Raw genomic sequence first — 16,466 nt, forward strand, 5'->3', positions numbered from 1 at the left:
TTTTACGTTAACATGGTTTCCACCAAAACTTATGCAATGTGTCTGCAAGTTCTCACTTTTGGACTATGATATACCACCACCACTGGACTACATGCAGCTACTTTTGTATAGTGCTTTCAGACTTCTGTGGGACTTGAAAGAGGAACTTGATGGACATCGAAAAAAATAATAGTACTAAGGATGAGGCTCAGACCTAAACACATTCTTTCAACATGTTTTCCACCATAGCTACTCTAATTTCTCTGTGAAATTCTTACTTTTGGACTTGTCTATTGATTATGCCAAGTGCATGAAGTCAACCTTGTTTTTCCTTTTTTAGTACTTAATGGCTGCTACAGTGCACCAAATGTGTTCTTCTACACTTGTAGGTTTTAATCATATGGGATTTGGAGGAGGTACAAAATGTATCTGATGGTCAAGAAAAAATGCTAAGAATGAGGCTAAGAACGCATTATTTTAACATGGTTTTGACCAAAACATGTCTGCAAAGTTCTCACTTTTGGATTTGCTATATTGATCATGTCAAGTACATGAGGTCAACCTTGCTTTTCCTTTTTAGCACTTAATGGCTGCAGTGCACTGAATGTGTACTTTTCTACACTTGTAGGTTTTAATCGTATGTGATTTGGAGGAGGTATTTGGTGGCCAAGAAAAATGCTAAGAATGAGGCTAAGAACGCATTATTTTACATGTAACATGGTTTCGACCAAAACATAGGTACTAGTAATGTGTCTGCAAAGTTCTCACTTTTGGATTTGCTATATTGATCATGTCAAGTACATGAAGTCAACCTTGTTTTTCCTTTCTAGTACTTAATGGCTGCTGCAGTGCACCAAATGTGTACTTCTACACTTGTGTAGGTTTGAACAGATAAAGGTTAATGTTGCCATTAACACAAGTTGTTCACTCCAGTAAGCCGTAACTGCATTTAGTCATGTGCTTTCATCGATTTTGGATATCGGAGGACTCAAAATATGCTGACAGACACCCAACCTTGGTAAAATGATTCAAGCATGCAAACTGCAAAATCCTAAGTACCGTGAACCATCATTTTCCTCTCCAATGCTGCCATTGAAAATCCATAAACATTTAGATGGTGATACTTTCTCCATTCTTTAATACAAGGTTTGGCTGAGAAAGCACAGTCTGTGAATAATCTGCTTTCTTTCCTTTCAACCTACAGCTTAAATAATGAGAAGATGGACATCACCCGAAGCAGTGACATAAATCAATGTATTGATTGTCTGCTTTCTGAATGCAGTGTCAACAGTATTGCCCTGTGACCCTTTTGTCCCGCAAATACATTTACCTTCCCAACTGCACGAGGATAAAGATTAATTTGGCCGCTGTGTATTGCACAATCAAATGAAAAGGTACTAAAAGAAAGCAGAGTCATCTAAAAAGGGCAATTTATAAAGTCAAGGCAGCTGTTATATATGTATCTATCATTGTGTTGATGAGATAGTTGCCCTGATGCTCTTGATATATGCATTACAGCTACATGTATTCAGGCACTATTCTCTATACAAGTTGAAGCAAAAGTTACAAATGAAACTTCAACGGACTGATACAAAGTATGATACTGACATCCCAGTGGAGGTATTGACAGTAGAGGCAGTAACATGCCTCTTTCAATGTGGTTTGTCGTTTAACAGTTCTTCTGTCATTGTGCGTGGGTGTCATGAGTGACACTATCCTCACAATCTGTGGTCCCTATCAACTAGAAACTCCAGAATGATCTCTGCTACCCTGATACTATCCAGAACCTCTACTTTTCAATCTCACCGACCTATAGCCCACGCAAAAGGCCCCTGTCATCCTACCACCAGAATGTCACCCGAAAACACTCCCACCTCCGAAAATCAATTTTCCATTTCCCAGGCTTTGTATTTTCCGACTGCCTGACACGTTCCAAAGGTCGTCACTCGATGGCCGTGAGCGTCAATTTATATCGAGGACGCTCTGAGAGGGATTTGTCTGACTGGAACCACATCAGGCCGAGGAAAAAAATTTTGTGACTCCTGTTTCAATCCTGAAAAAGAGTTGGTAGGTAGGGATTATCTTTTTCTTATACTCTAGCAATCTCTATACCTTCATCCAACTTATACAGTTACACAAAGTTCATTTATTACAGTTCAACAAAGAAAATATTAATTACAGTTCAACAAAGTAAACATTGCATAAGCAAACTTGTATTTTCAATGTCAATGATTGTTGGAAAACTGATTGTACAACATTTCATCACTCAGGAGTCAGATCATGATCTACAAAATGTCGATCAGCTTGAAAAATTTATGTCCTTTTTTGGGGTCCACCCCAGGCAGGGTTGGCAGTTTTTTTCTAGGGTCGGTCGAGAAACAGGAAACACAACTTATTTTTCCTAGGCCTACAGAGAGGGATTTGTCTGATAGGCACCACATCAGGCATCTGTGGAAGCGTGGGCCTCTAAATGAATCTCACGAGATGGGGACATACTTACGTGTACGTACTCTGCATCAAACTTTTCAAAGCCTTTCCTTTTCCCAGCAGTGACGCACTGCTGCTACATGAATTTGAATGATGGATCTTCAAATTTAGCATTTCCATACTTCAGCCATTAATTACAGTATACCAGCTCTCCTGTGTAAAAATATGTCCAATATGATAGATCTTTGTTATAAGTATATTTCCCAAAGACATAACAATGAGGCCTGCCAGAATCTTTGGAGTACGTCTACATGTAAGTCAACAACTCTAAACTACAAGACCATCTTGCCACCTTAAATGACCACCTTGCTGCCTCTGACCACCTTGCCACCTAAGGCCACGCTGGGTCTGCTGAAATGTCATCAACTGCATCCCTCTAGTTTAAAAATGGAATAGGCCACAGACAGGCCTAATACAGCATGTCGACAGAACGTGCTGCCCATGCGCGAGCCCCCCCCCCCCATTTTTGACGGTTTTCGTTGGATTTTTGGTTAATGTTGCATTAGAATTTTGTCTGTTGCAGAAGATATCTTTTCCGACAACATTTGGAAACTACTGATGGAATGTTATACATGAATACAAGTAGAATGTCCATGGTGAATACAACCTTATATGAGACATTCTGCCAAAGTGCTATGCACAATATATTACAGGTTATGCGCAGGTACAGTACGTTATGCCGATGTGCTCTAATATACTATGTATATATTCCTATGATCTCCCACTGTGCTGATGTTTCAGGTGGTTCAAAATAGGTCACTCGATGACTGCCATCTGGCCCCAACATATATCTCCATGCAATCTATACCGGTCCGCAAACCTAATTAAGGCTCCATCCTTGATCTATAATTTACATTGTGCCCGTCTGAAAAGAAGATTGAAGGTTTTCGTTTGGCTGAATGCTTCAGTTGACAGTATTTTGATTAAATTTTTTGATAAGTAGATTTTTCGAAGTGTTTGAATGACATCCATTTCATCTAAATATGATATAATAGTTAACAGTAAATTAAATACAGGCGTACAATACACTTGACTGAAGTATATAATGTATACTTATACTTCTTTGAACTACAATATTTAATGTAGTTTTCTCTATTTTTGCAAAAATTTGCAATCTGCCCAAATTTTTCCTCAAAAGTCACAGGAACAACTTGTTTATTCTGACAGCAACAGCAAAAAAATGCAGAGGCATTAGGCAGCAAACTAGAAACAACTTATAAAACGGTTATGGTCTACAGGCAAAAAGAAATTGAAAAGCAAAGGAGGGAGGTTGTATTGAAGTTCATTTATTCTATGCACTTTTGTTAAAATTTCTCTAGACTTTGAATGCTTGTTGATATAAGGGTAGCCATGATCTCTCTGGAGACAGGCATCTCTATCTCATTTCAAAAGTCAGCTTTCCCATGCAAGACTAACAATACAGCACATCTAGACACATACAGATGTACAAAGCTGGGTATTTATTTTGATGGCTATGCTACCTTTCAGACGGCTGGAATGTACACCTGCATGCAATGAATAATTCAATTTTTATCCACCCCCTTTCAATTAGAGAGATGAGTCTCCCACAGCCATGGTGAAAATTGAATGCTGTCCAAATGCTATTTTGCTGATTGAATAACAGTGTCATAGGCGAGCAGTCAAAGGTTGTTTGGGATCCAAGGGTTACTAAGTTTAGTACAGTACTGTATGTCAGACTCTGCTATTGTTGGATTCATAAAACGTGACAGTCCTATACCAAAGGATCTGACGCTACTGTAGCTTTAGAATCATGTGGGGGAGAGAGGGCATACAGGTATGCTTTGTACATGTACAATGTAGCTCTGAAAACACAGGACTTTGTACATGTACAATGTAGTTCTGAGAATACTGGCCAGGCCCTGCAAATTCTTTTTATCATACATTTCAATATGCAAGACAAACTTGTGTTCCATTTACATGTAATATGCATGAATATTCTTGCAACTATAACACTAAATCTTTACCAACCTGCAGGGTATAACTTAATACAGACAGACGTCTGACAAAACTGGGTTGACAGATAGGCTAAGGGAAATACCGCCAGACTTCTAAGGAAAACACTGGATACAAATGACAGTATCAAACAGCAAGCCTAACGGATATCAGAGGTTTGAAATACAGACTAATGTCTGGGTGGTTTCCTCTGCCACTTCATTGATCTTCTGTATTCTTCTTAACACAGGACAGTCTTCAAAAGCTGCTAAAGCTTTCGTCACATCTTTTTTCATGATGGTGGTGTACGTTTCAACAGATTAAAGCCATATGTAAGTATAAACACTCCAAAAAGTCTGGTGGCTATAACTTCATTGATCTTCTGTATCTTAATATATAGCAGTCTTCAAAAGCTGCTAAAACTTTCCTCACATCTTTTTTCATGATGGTGTTGTACGTTTCAACAGATTAAAGCCATAAAGAAAAAGCATAAGCACTCCAAATAGCCCGGTGGCTATAAGCTATAAACTTAATGAATTCTATATCAGTTAGATCTCAATTTCTTAGTTTGCATTCATGTACATCTAAGTTACGAGATGCCCTACTTTTTTTTCACATGCTTCACCCCTTGAGGCTACTGAAGTAGTAGAGCCCAATACTTAAGGGACCCTCAAAACTTAAGCCACTAAGATACAGATTTGTCTTGTATATTGGATGTTGCAATTAACTGTTTCGACGTGAGATGCATGGTTCCTTTGTGGGCATTTCATCAAGCAGTTCTAAGAAAAAACAAGCAGTTCTTAGAAGGACCACATGTTGTACAAACTCCACAACAATCAATGCTCATTTCCAGTGAACACAAAGTAAACGTGTATGATGCATTCTCAAATTTGTAGACATCAGAACACCATTTGATATACCTGAAAATCTGTAACAGCGGTCAACCAAAAAAGTTTGTGATATACAGTCTCTCTGTCAGTCAGTCAGTCCCGAAAACTATGACCTACATGTAACTGTGCAAGTTCCTTTAAACAAATAAAATTCAGGCTCAATATCAAAATACATGTACAAAATACAGTTGTCTTTGCAAAAAGCAGTCGATACCTTCTGTATCAAATGTACATGTACTAACATGTAAGATAAAACTGATAAAGGAGTTGCAAAATGCAGCTTTCCCAAACCACAGTGGGTCCCATATTTGCACCACCAGAATACTCAAATTCAAGCTCAAAATCAAAACACTGTTTTTGTAATCTTTGTAAATTACAGTAGATAATACTGAATGTAACAACATGTAACGTAAAGCTGCTAAAGGAGTTGCAAAACCACATTGCACCACCAGAATACTCCCGAGGCACCTGGTGATGAATAGGTGGGCAGACGTTTCGAAACTTACGACAGTTCAGCTTGGATCCGCTCCAACAGTCGCGCGCATTTCTCATCGTTACAGATTTCATGCTCGGAGCCACAGGCTTATTCGCTGACTACATGTCTACCGGGTTGTCGCAGCCCATAGCTCATGTTAATCCCGGGTTCGCTGCACGTATTTCGTGCTTCCGAAAGCGAAGACTTGCTGTGACCTTCACCACTTCACAAGGTCATTGTGTTTCTGAATGCAAAGACTTTCTATGACCTTCACAAGGTCATGTAACACTATCATATAACAAAACCCACCATACATGTGACTTGCTATGACCTTCACCACTTCACAAGGTCATGTGTTTCTGATAGCAAGGACTTGCTGTGACCTTCTCCATTTCACAAGGTCGTTCTGTTTCTGAAAGCAAAGACCTTCACCATTTCACAAGGTCATTCTGTTTCTGAAAGCGAAGACTTGCTAGAACCCTCGACATTTCACAAGGTCATTGTGTTTCTGAAAGCAGCAAAGACTTGCTACAACCTTCGCCATTTCAAAAGGTCATGTAACACTATACAGTAACATTACATGAGCTACATGTAACTTCTCTCAGCATTTGGGAAGGAGGATGGGAGTTAAACACACAACACTACCAGTGGACTAGCCCCCTGCTGTAGTGATTGCACAACTGTGTGGCCCAAGGGTTACGAAACGGAGATGGGCAACAATACATGCACTTTAACATGTAACCAAAACTGCATAAGTGTCATTCTTGGGGCAAAAGTAAACTGCATTACTGTATGTAATATATGTGTTCAGTAGGTGTTGAAAATTGCATCATGTACTGAGAGCATGTTCGAGTCTTTTCCTTTAACTGTGCAAATCTTACCATGACCATTTGACCTTCAGAATCAGGATCACGGAATTCTTCTCAGCAATGTCATCCTCATCTGATTCCTTGTCAAGCCATAACATGACATACTCATTTGAAAGCAATCTAACATCCATTTCTTCATATTCACAATCTGTCACATGACCCACATAACCTCAACTGACAAGGGCACTGTATACCTGAGTGTTTGTCATACTGGTTCCATTCAATTTCAACCAAAGAGGATGCTGTATACCATTCTTCTGTTACTACATGTAGTTTGATGCAACTTGCAGAAACACAATGCAGAAAGTTGCAATTATGAAGGAAACCGATAGATGGCACTACAATATAGCCAAATAGAGGCCTGGCCAAGTCATGTCCACCTTATGAAGTACGCCTTATGTAACATCTTGACCTCTGTCGTCAACTCAAAATTTTGACTTCTTAATTTTGATCATGTAACGCCTAGGACTTTGAGTACTGAACTATGACAGTCACTCTGTTTTGACGCACTGGACTTTCTGGGCTGTTTTTTTGTATACTGTATGTTTTCTTCCTTTGTTTGACTGAATGTAACAATATCATGTCTTGTAAAATGCTGGGCTACCAAGCTGTCTTGACATACATACATACTTGAGATTAAATTGATAAATAAATGTTCCCTCACCTTGGACGACCAGGTCCCCTCTCCACCTCCTCCTCCTTGCCCCCGGCGCTGGTGGAGCCGACGCCTTCCTTCTCCATCAGCATGCGCCGGAACGTCGCCACCTTACGCTCAATCTCCTCCTCGGAGTACCTGGAAAATATATTTAAAAGTCTGGTAAACATTCATGCAGATTAAAGCTTTGTTCATGCTCTCAAAGAACTCTACATATATTTAAATATATCTGTATAGCCAGTATAACAGCCCCTCGGCATAACACACCAGCTATGTACAATCATGACTGTACTGTACAGGTATCATGACTATCACCAGTGGCAGCCTCCTTCTGTCTAAGTAGACAATGTTTTTGGTCCAGGCAGGTCCCGACATACATGTATAAGTAAATTAAAGCTTTGGGTTTTCTGCTCTCAAAGATCTGTACATATCATCATTAGCCTCCTTCTAGCCTGGATGCCAGATGCATAACACAATACAATGTAGGCCTAACTGAGGAAGGCAGCGGTATGATTTCCTTGGGGTATGTTGGGCCTGAAACCGTCAGAAACTGGCCTCTTACTATTATTTGACTGTGCTGCACTGCTATCTGTAACTGCTAGGCTGCACTAGTAAATGGTGATACTGATTTTCTGTATCTCATACATGTAGCACAACCATATGATACAAAATACTGCAGTACATAACATTATCAGCAGGTTGCACTTTTGATACTGAGTGAGACAACTTTTTATAATACAACTATGAAACAGAGAAAAGGGTCACATTTAAACAATGTGCAATGTACAAGCAATTGTCAAGACAGAAAGAGGTCAACAAAGAGCAAGATGTTGAATACATCTGCCTATACAATGCTTTGTATAATAGAATATGACACAACCAACTTCATTTGGGGTTAAGATGTCATTCTGGAGTCACTCATGCCAGTTTACTGTGACATATATACATGTATGTGGACTTTCATTACCTGTATTGAGGAGTTTTAGTACCATCTATGAAGTAGTAAGAAATAATGGCAACAGTTTATCAGGTATGATCCATATTTCCTAAATTCTGAGTGGTACAGGTAAAATTTGTCTGGTGCAGGTGGTTTCCAGTGCTAACTACACCAGTGCAAGCTTGCAGAAGAAACGGATTTTGAGCCCTGTTGTCCTATCTCAAACACCACCTGTTCCTGCTAAAGATGATACAGCATGACCATAAAATAAAAACCTGCACTGTTATGGGAGATACAGGCATTAAGTAAGCCACGAGGGACCAGCTATCACCAGAAAAGCGCTGAGACCGTGGCACAAGGATTATAAATTCCCTGTAGTATCCACCAGATGCACCTAATCTGCAGTAACACCTTTGAACTTTTATTGCCGGCATATCGCATTAACTTTCACCAGCTATGACATTGCCGGAAAGAAGATATGAATATTTCCTTCCATCATAGCTGACCTTAAATGAACCCATTTTTGGATTCAATACCTTCTCTCAGCTACATGTATGGGTTCATTCTGGCCTCTAAAGAGATCATGGATTACAAGAAGACAATCTTAAATACCAAAAACATAATCAGGCACTGAGAACATCATCAGATTCATTGAAGAGGTTCCTGTTTTTCTTGGGAGGAGATATTTCAGCATATGACCATTTTTGCAGGAAGTTTTCTCCTACAAGTAATAATATTCTTAACTCTGAATACAGTATGTACTTAATAGTACAATGTATGTACATAAAATATACATGTACGTGTTGTGCTATACATGTAAGTATAAGTCTTCCATGGCTTACAGAAGAGAAGTCAAACCCTTCAGACATAGTTTTAGACATAGCTATAGTTTTAGACAACTACCATTTATCATATAGATCTTAGTTATTTTAAACTCTGTTTCAATGTTCTTTTATGTTTGTAATTTCCAATTAGCCTCTGGGCATGAATTTGCAATAAACTTCTTGTTATTAAAAGTTGTACGAGTGTATGTAATACTATAATAATAGTATTAGTATATAACCTGCAGTAGGGTTCAACAAGAGGTTAGAAGGAAAAGAAAAGAAATATCGGTTTCACCAGATGTTGCCTTCTTGATTTAAGAGTTTGCCACGTGCATGCAACAATTAATCAGCAGAACATGCCACATCAGTCCTACACTATTGGAAGCAGAATGTATGACGTAATAAGCAGCTATCCAAAAATCAATGGCAAAGTGTAGTAAGTGATCTGTCAGGCAGGAACAGTTAGAAACTCTGCACCTGCTGCCAGCACTGGAAATCAATATAGTTCGGCAATGACATTCAGGACTTAGAACTGGTCAGGTCAATCCTACATGACATTGTATATTTGTATCAAAATTTGCAGAAAAAAAGCTTAGATTGTATTCCTACAAGTTTAGTGAACTTAATTGCATATTCATGCACTACATGGGCCATATGCATCTAGGTTAGATAACTGGAGTATAAGGGTAGGAGAATGAATTACTTGTTACAGAAAGTAACTAAGACCCTTGCTCTAAATGTTTGTGACACCAAAAGGCAGTTCCACTCTTACAACTGACAATTGCTACAGTTCAAAATCTATATCAGACTCACTGCAAGCCATACTTACAGAAAACTTACATGTACATGTGTGTAAAAGATGCATAACATATATCATGATATCTTTTATCAACATTGCCCTAGGAGCCATGCGCAGCTTAAAAGAGACCAGGTAGCAGCAACCCAGTTGACACGATGCCACATGCAATATTTCATGTTGTGACGCCCAACAACTGGCAAAAGTTCAACAACCACAGCGCCGCCTCACTCTTATCAAGTAACCAACGGTGGGAAAAAGGAAATAACCTTGTTATAACACAAGGAGTAAAACTGACAGCTACTTACACCATGGTACAACCCAGCGCAAAATCCTTCATCAAATTGTCAGAAATCGTTAGGACCGGTGCAATGTTTAATAAAGTACAAAGAAAGGGAGGATCAACAACTAAATCCTTGCTGGACTCAAGGCCAAACAAACCTGACTTCCGCAAATAGTTTCATCAGGTTGGTAGAGTATAGGATATAGGGGTTTCCTTTTACACAACCAATATTGCTTACATTTCAGAAACTCCAGTCAGAAGCTCTAAGGTGTCTGATGGACACCAAAACATCAGAAAGGTAAGAGACAATACTGGTTGTGTAAAAGAAAACCCCTGTGTGCTGTACAAATCTGACTTTGAAGACGCTGTGGAAAAAACAATTTTTTTGATACCTACTTAGACCCTTGGGTTTAATCAGTCTGTTGCTGTCTACATCTATCACTACAGAGCAATAACATTTGTAAGGGATTAAAGAGGCCATCTACATCAGGGCATTACAGCCATGCCTCAACAGGGACGGGGGGCGCCACAGACTCCCTGCAACCTATGATCCACTGCTCATGGAGTCACGGAAGTGGTGGATTGTTCATTCCTTGACAAAGACTGGAGTAGTACAGTCAAAAATTTGGGTGAGTCCAATCTCTTGTGTTGGAATTTACAGTTCAAACTTGCTTCATAAAGACAATAGATGAATCAGCTTATACTACTTGTTCTAAGGTCTAAACATTCTTTGATGTACTAGTATTGCCTGCTAGAATGAAATTGAATCTATCTATATCATGAAATGTAACAAATTCCGTTGAGCAAGAGGGAAGGTTGAACAGCTTTGTGCGTTTATCATCATAAAAATAAAAGTGGACAATCCATCATAAAATGTTGCTTGTCTTCAATCTTGTAACTGTACATTTGTAATCACATGATTCACGAAGGTCATATGTCTGCTGACTACCAGTCAGTAATCCCATCATGCATCACACTTTCCCTTTAAAGGCTTCCGATGCAATTTCAGGGCGGCAAAACTGGATTTCCAAAGTCAATTTTCTGGTCATTTTGTCAATGTGGTAAGCTGGAATCAATCCTATCCCATATAGCATACTGATATCTGTGGGGAAAATGTGATGTCACTGACGGAAACAGTTGCTTGTTTTGTATCATAGGCTGGTTCTTCTAGATTATTTATGGGCGGTACCCAAACAATAAAGAGATGCCTCATGTAGCTAATCTTTTTTGGGCTATTTCAAATGCTTAAAGTAAGTATAAAATGATCATGAAAATGTGCTTGGAAATGGCAGTAAATGTCAATATCAGACAGCTTTCCCTAATATCCAGAATATATTTCGTTTTGACTCCCTGAAATTGCATTTGGATGCCTTTAAGGAGAGTTTTTCCTCAATAAACCTATATAATGAGCATGTCTGATCGACTTGTGTGGAGGTCATCAGCAGACCCACCCCCTCAGTCAAGCCCTGTCTCTACATTTATTGACAGATACATCACATGAATATCAATCCTGGAAAGACTAATATTTTTTTCTTATTCATTCACAATCATATATTTATTGAGTACTAGGCAAGATGCCCAGTTGCTTATGTGACTGTGACCTTCTACTCAAAAACATAAAACAAGAGTAAAATACAATGACAAGATACATAATTACAAAATGGATAAAAGAATAATGTCAAATTGAGTATAAACAAGACAAGTTGGTGATCAATCAATTACGAGAGTCTACCTGTACAGTAAATAAAGGTTTGAACTACATGGAAGACATTACAGTTTTGTGAATGTGAAAGTGACGTGGACCGTAGTAGCAGTAAAGAACATAAAGTACTGTCATTGACAGTGCTGATGCTTTTTTTTTCAAGAAGCATAATCTTCAAAATAACCGGCATGTAGAATATCATAGTTGTTAAGGTATTATTCAAATCCTCCTTCTATAATTATAGAAGAAAGAATTAAGGGATAAACGTTCAATCGTCTTTAGCTAGTAGGATAAGAAGGGCAGCAATTCTCTGACCCAAGAATTTTCAACATTCACAATCAATGGGTCATGCCTTTGACACTATGGTCTCCTCTGTTGTCAAGTCATGTAATTTATATATTATTTAGTCCAAGTAATAAATCATTGATGTCAACTCGGTCTTTGCTGTAATCTATTTTGTGGGTGATTAAATGCTTTTCAAAAATGTAGCCCTTACCACCTACTGTACTTCTAGTAGAATGATTGCTGACTGTATATTGTTTTTCAAGAACAAGTACAGGTAGTACTACATGTATCTAAACTTTAGGTTTTTTTAGTATTATATATTAATAGACCAGTACAAACACTGAGGAAGACATCTGGCCACAAACTGTGTAAAGAAGTCAGACATTGGTTGTCAGACATACATGTAGGTTAACCACTGATGGCAATTGATTTTGTGGATACCCTCATCTACTGTATACCTTGAGGACAGCATGTCTGTTGCTACCACATTTTATTGGACTGTCACACTTTTCTTAGGGCTTTGCAAATGTCACTTCTTATTTCTTTTTTTAGGCGCTACTGCGAACGAAGTAGATTGTGACCCCAGGGTGAAAAGTATGGTAGGCTGGGAAGAAACGTTTTTTTTATTATTAATAGCGATTCTATAAAGACGCTGCCATGTATTCTTTACTAATGTATAATGAAATCAATAAAATTTTTATTATCATTATTCCGATATGAGTGATTCCGATATGCAGTTATGGAAATCATGGTTGTACCGGTCAATTCTAAATTCCATTACCATGTTACATGTTAGTGTCACAACATTTGAAGGTTTGCAACCATAATTTACATGTAGATACATGAGGATGCCCATAGGATGCCTATAGATTACAAAATTAAGCATTACAGGTATTGTGTTATGCTTTACATTTTGTACATGTACAATGTATACCTGTCTTTAAGTTACAGCACAAGGTTAGCCCTTTGATTTGGTCATTTTACATTACAAGCATATGGACCTTTTAGAGCAGCCATGTCTAATCTTTTACATGTAATATAATGTGTAATCCTAAGCTAAATGAATGCCTGGACATCAGGCAACGTCCAATGGCAAAAAAATCAATAGATACAGGCAGAGCTAGGATGGGTATGTACGTGACCTTGTTCTATGTACAGCCGAAATTTAAACCTAAACTGCAGGGGGTGGTACATTTGTACATGTACATGTACATCATATAAAGTGGCAGTTAGTGGACCGATCCTTCACAGTTAAATTCTCATGTATTGACATGCACTCCCAACTACTAATCCATACCAGTAGCAGTGACGTACTCGATCGAGATTCGTTCTATCAAAATGCACCACCATATTGCAGGATGATATCAGCCTCCCTCTCTTGTCATTAATGACATTACTTACTGTCGTGATGGCCCATTGCTGAATTTTGAGCACCGCTAATTAGAAGACGTTCCATTAGAAGTAAGATGATTCACAGTAACATATAACAGAAGAAATTACAAATTTCTCGGTTAATCTCCAGACCTCTTGGCAAAATGCAGAAGCACACTCAATATTATACAATGGATTTCTTCATTCAAATTCTGTATCACACCTTGATACTATACAACCTTTATCAGCTAATCCTTTTCTAGGTCAGATGCCATCCTTTAGCACATTCACAGTAACATATAACACAAGAAATTGCAAATTTCTTGGTTAATCTCCTCTTGCCAAAAATGCAGAAGCACACTCAATATTTATACATGGATTTCTTTATTCAAATTCTGTATCACACCTTGATATTATACAACCTTTATCACCTAATCTTTATCTAGGTCAGATGCCATCCTTTAGGGGAATTTGGACAAAACGTCTTCCCTGATTTACACCTTTACGGCCACTGGATTTTCTTACCATTAAGCCATCAAGGCTTCATGCATACAAGAGCCCCCCGAAGGCCACCTTATCAATATCCGCCCATCCAAAACCGGCTCTAGAAATTCCCTCCACAATTCGGCAATCCAGAACACTGGGGGAGAGAATATGACTACAAATGACAGCTAGTAAAGGGTCACACTTACCGGGAAGGTTTTAATCAGGATACATGGCTCTAAGTTTCACCACTCAACGTCTCGATTCTGCAACCTGGCATTGATCAAAGATGGCCGTCTGTGACACTCTGACCTTTCAACTGTAAACCTTGTACTTGAGCCGTTCAATCCACCGGATGCCTGTCATACGAGGACATTCCCAGGCAATTTTCGATTCTGGCAAAATTGGTACAATTTTCGGTACGAGAAAAATCAGCTCTGACTTATCGCAATTATGGCATAAATATTGCCGTGAAAAGCGTAACTACTCTGCAATGCACTGGGGAATTCGTCCCATGCACAATTAGTATTCATAGCGTTCATTGTACCATGACACAGCATTACTCTTCATTGATACATAATGCACCAGGCTAGACAATTTCGCCAAAATGTTTATTTAATGGTACCTAATACTTCGTCCTGTCCAAGAGAACTATAAAGGTGGCAATTATCAGCCTGGAAAGCTGATGGGGGGACGGTTGAATTTGACAGGACGCGGACCGGTTTCAGCCGATAGGTAACAGCTTCTGCATACTGATTGCAAAGGCCTAGGGAAAAAATGTTGTGTTTCCTGTTTCCTGACCGACCTTAAAAAAAAACTGCCGACCCTAGGCTTTTTGTGTGGATCCCTGCAAGGGTCATTTCTTTTAGCTGATCGACCTTTTCTAGCTCCATGATCTGACACCAGAGAGATGAAACGTTGTACATTTTTCAGTTTTCCAACATTGACATTGAAAATATAAGTGTCCTCATGCAAGTTTTACTTTGCTAACTGTATCGTATAAGTTGGATCACTAGAGATTGCCAAGATGTCTAAAAAAAAAGATAATCCCTACCTACTGACCCTACCCTAATTTTTTTTCAGGACTGAAACAGGAAACACAACATTTTTTTCTTAAGCTTAGAGTGAAACTACTGCAGACATCGGGGAAAAGGGAGGCACAAAGGCAGTTAGGAAAATTACAGTGCTCAACGAGGAATTGTTAAAACCTGAACGTTATTATGATAATCTGAATATTAGCATAAATATTGCAGGAGCTGTACACAAGTGAACCGATAAGGATCATACTTTTGGGATTAGGAATAAGCTCAGAGTTAAGCAAGCTTGTGGCAGATTTGTTATGAATTTTTTATGACACAACAGAGCTACAAACACATCTGCAAAAAAAGTTCTCGCCTGCAACTACAGAATTTCAGAGACAGCTAGAGTTTCATAGGACTCTGGGAATTCATTTTTTTATGACACAACAGAACAAAGAACAAAGACATCTGTAATGAAAGTACTAACCAGTAGGTCATGTAACTACAAAATTTCAGCAACAGCTAGAGTATCGTAGGACACATAGCAATTCAACAAGAGACAATCATGGTTCTGTTTTCTTTGAATAAGACAAAAGGCTGCCTAGTTTTGTTCTCTTTGATTTGAATAAAGATTCTGTCAAGTTTATTACTGGTAAAACAAATAAACTGAAATGGAAGTTTCCATTGTTTCTGAGAAAGTTCAGAAGAACATTATGCTAACAACATGCAAACAAACAAACATTATGCTGACATTTGTCAAATTCTTTAGGTACCGGTACAGGTCCAGACCTGTACCTAAACTCTGTACTGTACCTTATGTTACATGTTAAGGTATGCAGCCCTATTATATAATACAGTATATATATATATACTAGTAGCATGCATGCCGTTTTTAGAAGAACATTATGCTTATTTGTCAAATTCTTTAAGTACAAGTACATGTCCAGACCTGTATCTAAACCTCTGTACAGTACCTGATGTTACATGTTTAGGTATGCAGCCCTATTATACAGCGTAGAGCATGCATTATGTTCTTAGGAGCAAGGATCAAGGCCAGGCTGTGCATCCCTTGCAGGCAACTGACTCGCAAAGTTTCCATGTCAGGGCACATATTGAAGCACTCATTAAAGCACAGCAATCAAGTTCAAGAGGGCAATGGAATATCGTGGGCAACTCAACAGACATAGGCCAGAGTGGAATATCAATAAGATAATATAATAATTACAAAGTTCATGCATTGATCAACATTGAAGCCCTTTAGGCAAGAATTTATTTCAGGAAATAGGTAGTATACATCCCAACGCAACTAGAATATGTTCCATTGAAGATCCATTTGTGGTTTATTTATGAGTGAGAGCATTGAAAGAGTAACTTACAAGAACGTACTAGTATATCTCTCTTGTTCAAAGTGATAAACAAAATTGACAGTATGCCCTAACCAAACCTCCAGTTATACAT

General features: G+C 38.6%; 1 protein-coding gene across 3 annotated transcripts in view; it reads right to left on the reverse strand.

Moving 5' to 3' along the window:
- Positions 1–16,466, reverse strand: part of LOC109487154 (serine/arginine repetitive matrix protein 2-like) — a 132,189-nt gene that overhangs the window by 61,330 nt on the left and 54,393 nt on the right. For all 3 annotated transcript variants that reach the window (XM_019791124.1, XM_019791125.1, XM_019791127.1), the window contains one exon: positions 7,318–7,446. In XM_019791124.1, the coding sequence (XP_019646683.1) occupies positions 7,318–7,446 (129 nt within the window). The remainder of the gene's footprint in view (positions 1–7,317; positions 7,447–16,466) is intronic.

Source organism: Branchiostoma belcheri, unplaced genomic scaffold (genome assembly GCF_001625305.1).
Source record: "Branchiostoma belcheri isolate BF01 breed outbred unplaced genomic scaffold, Haploidv18h27 scaffold86, whole genome shotgun sequence".
NCBI lineage: Eukaryota > Metazoa > Chordata > Leptocardii > Amphioxiformes > Branchiostomatidae > Branchiostoma > Branchiostoma belcheri.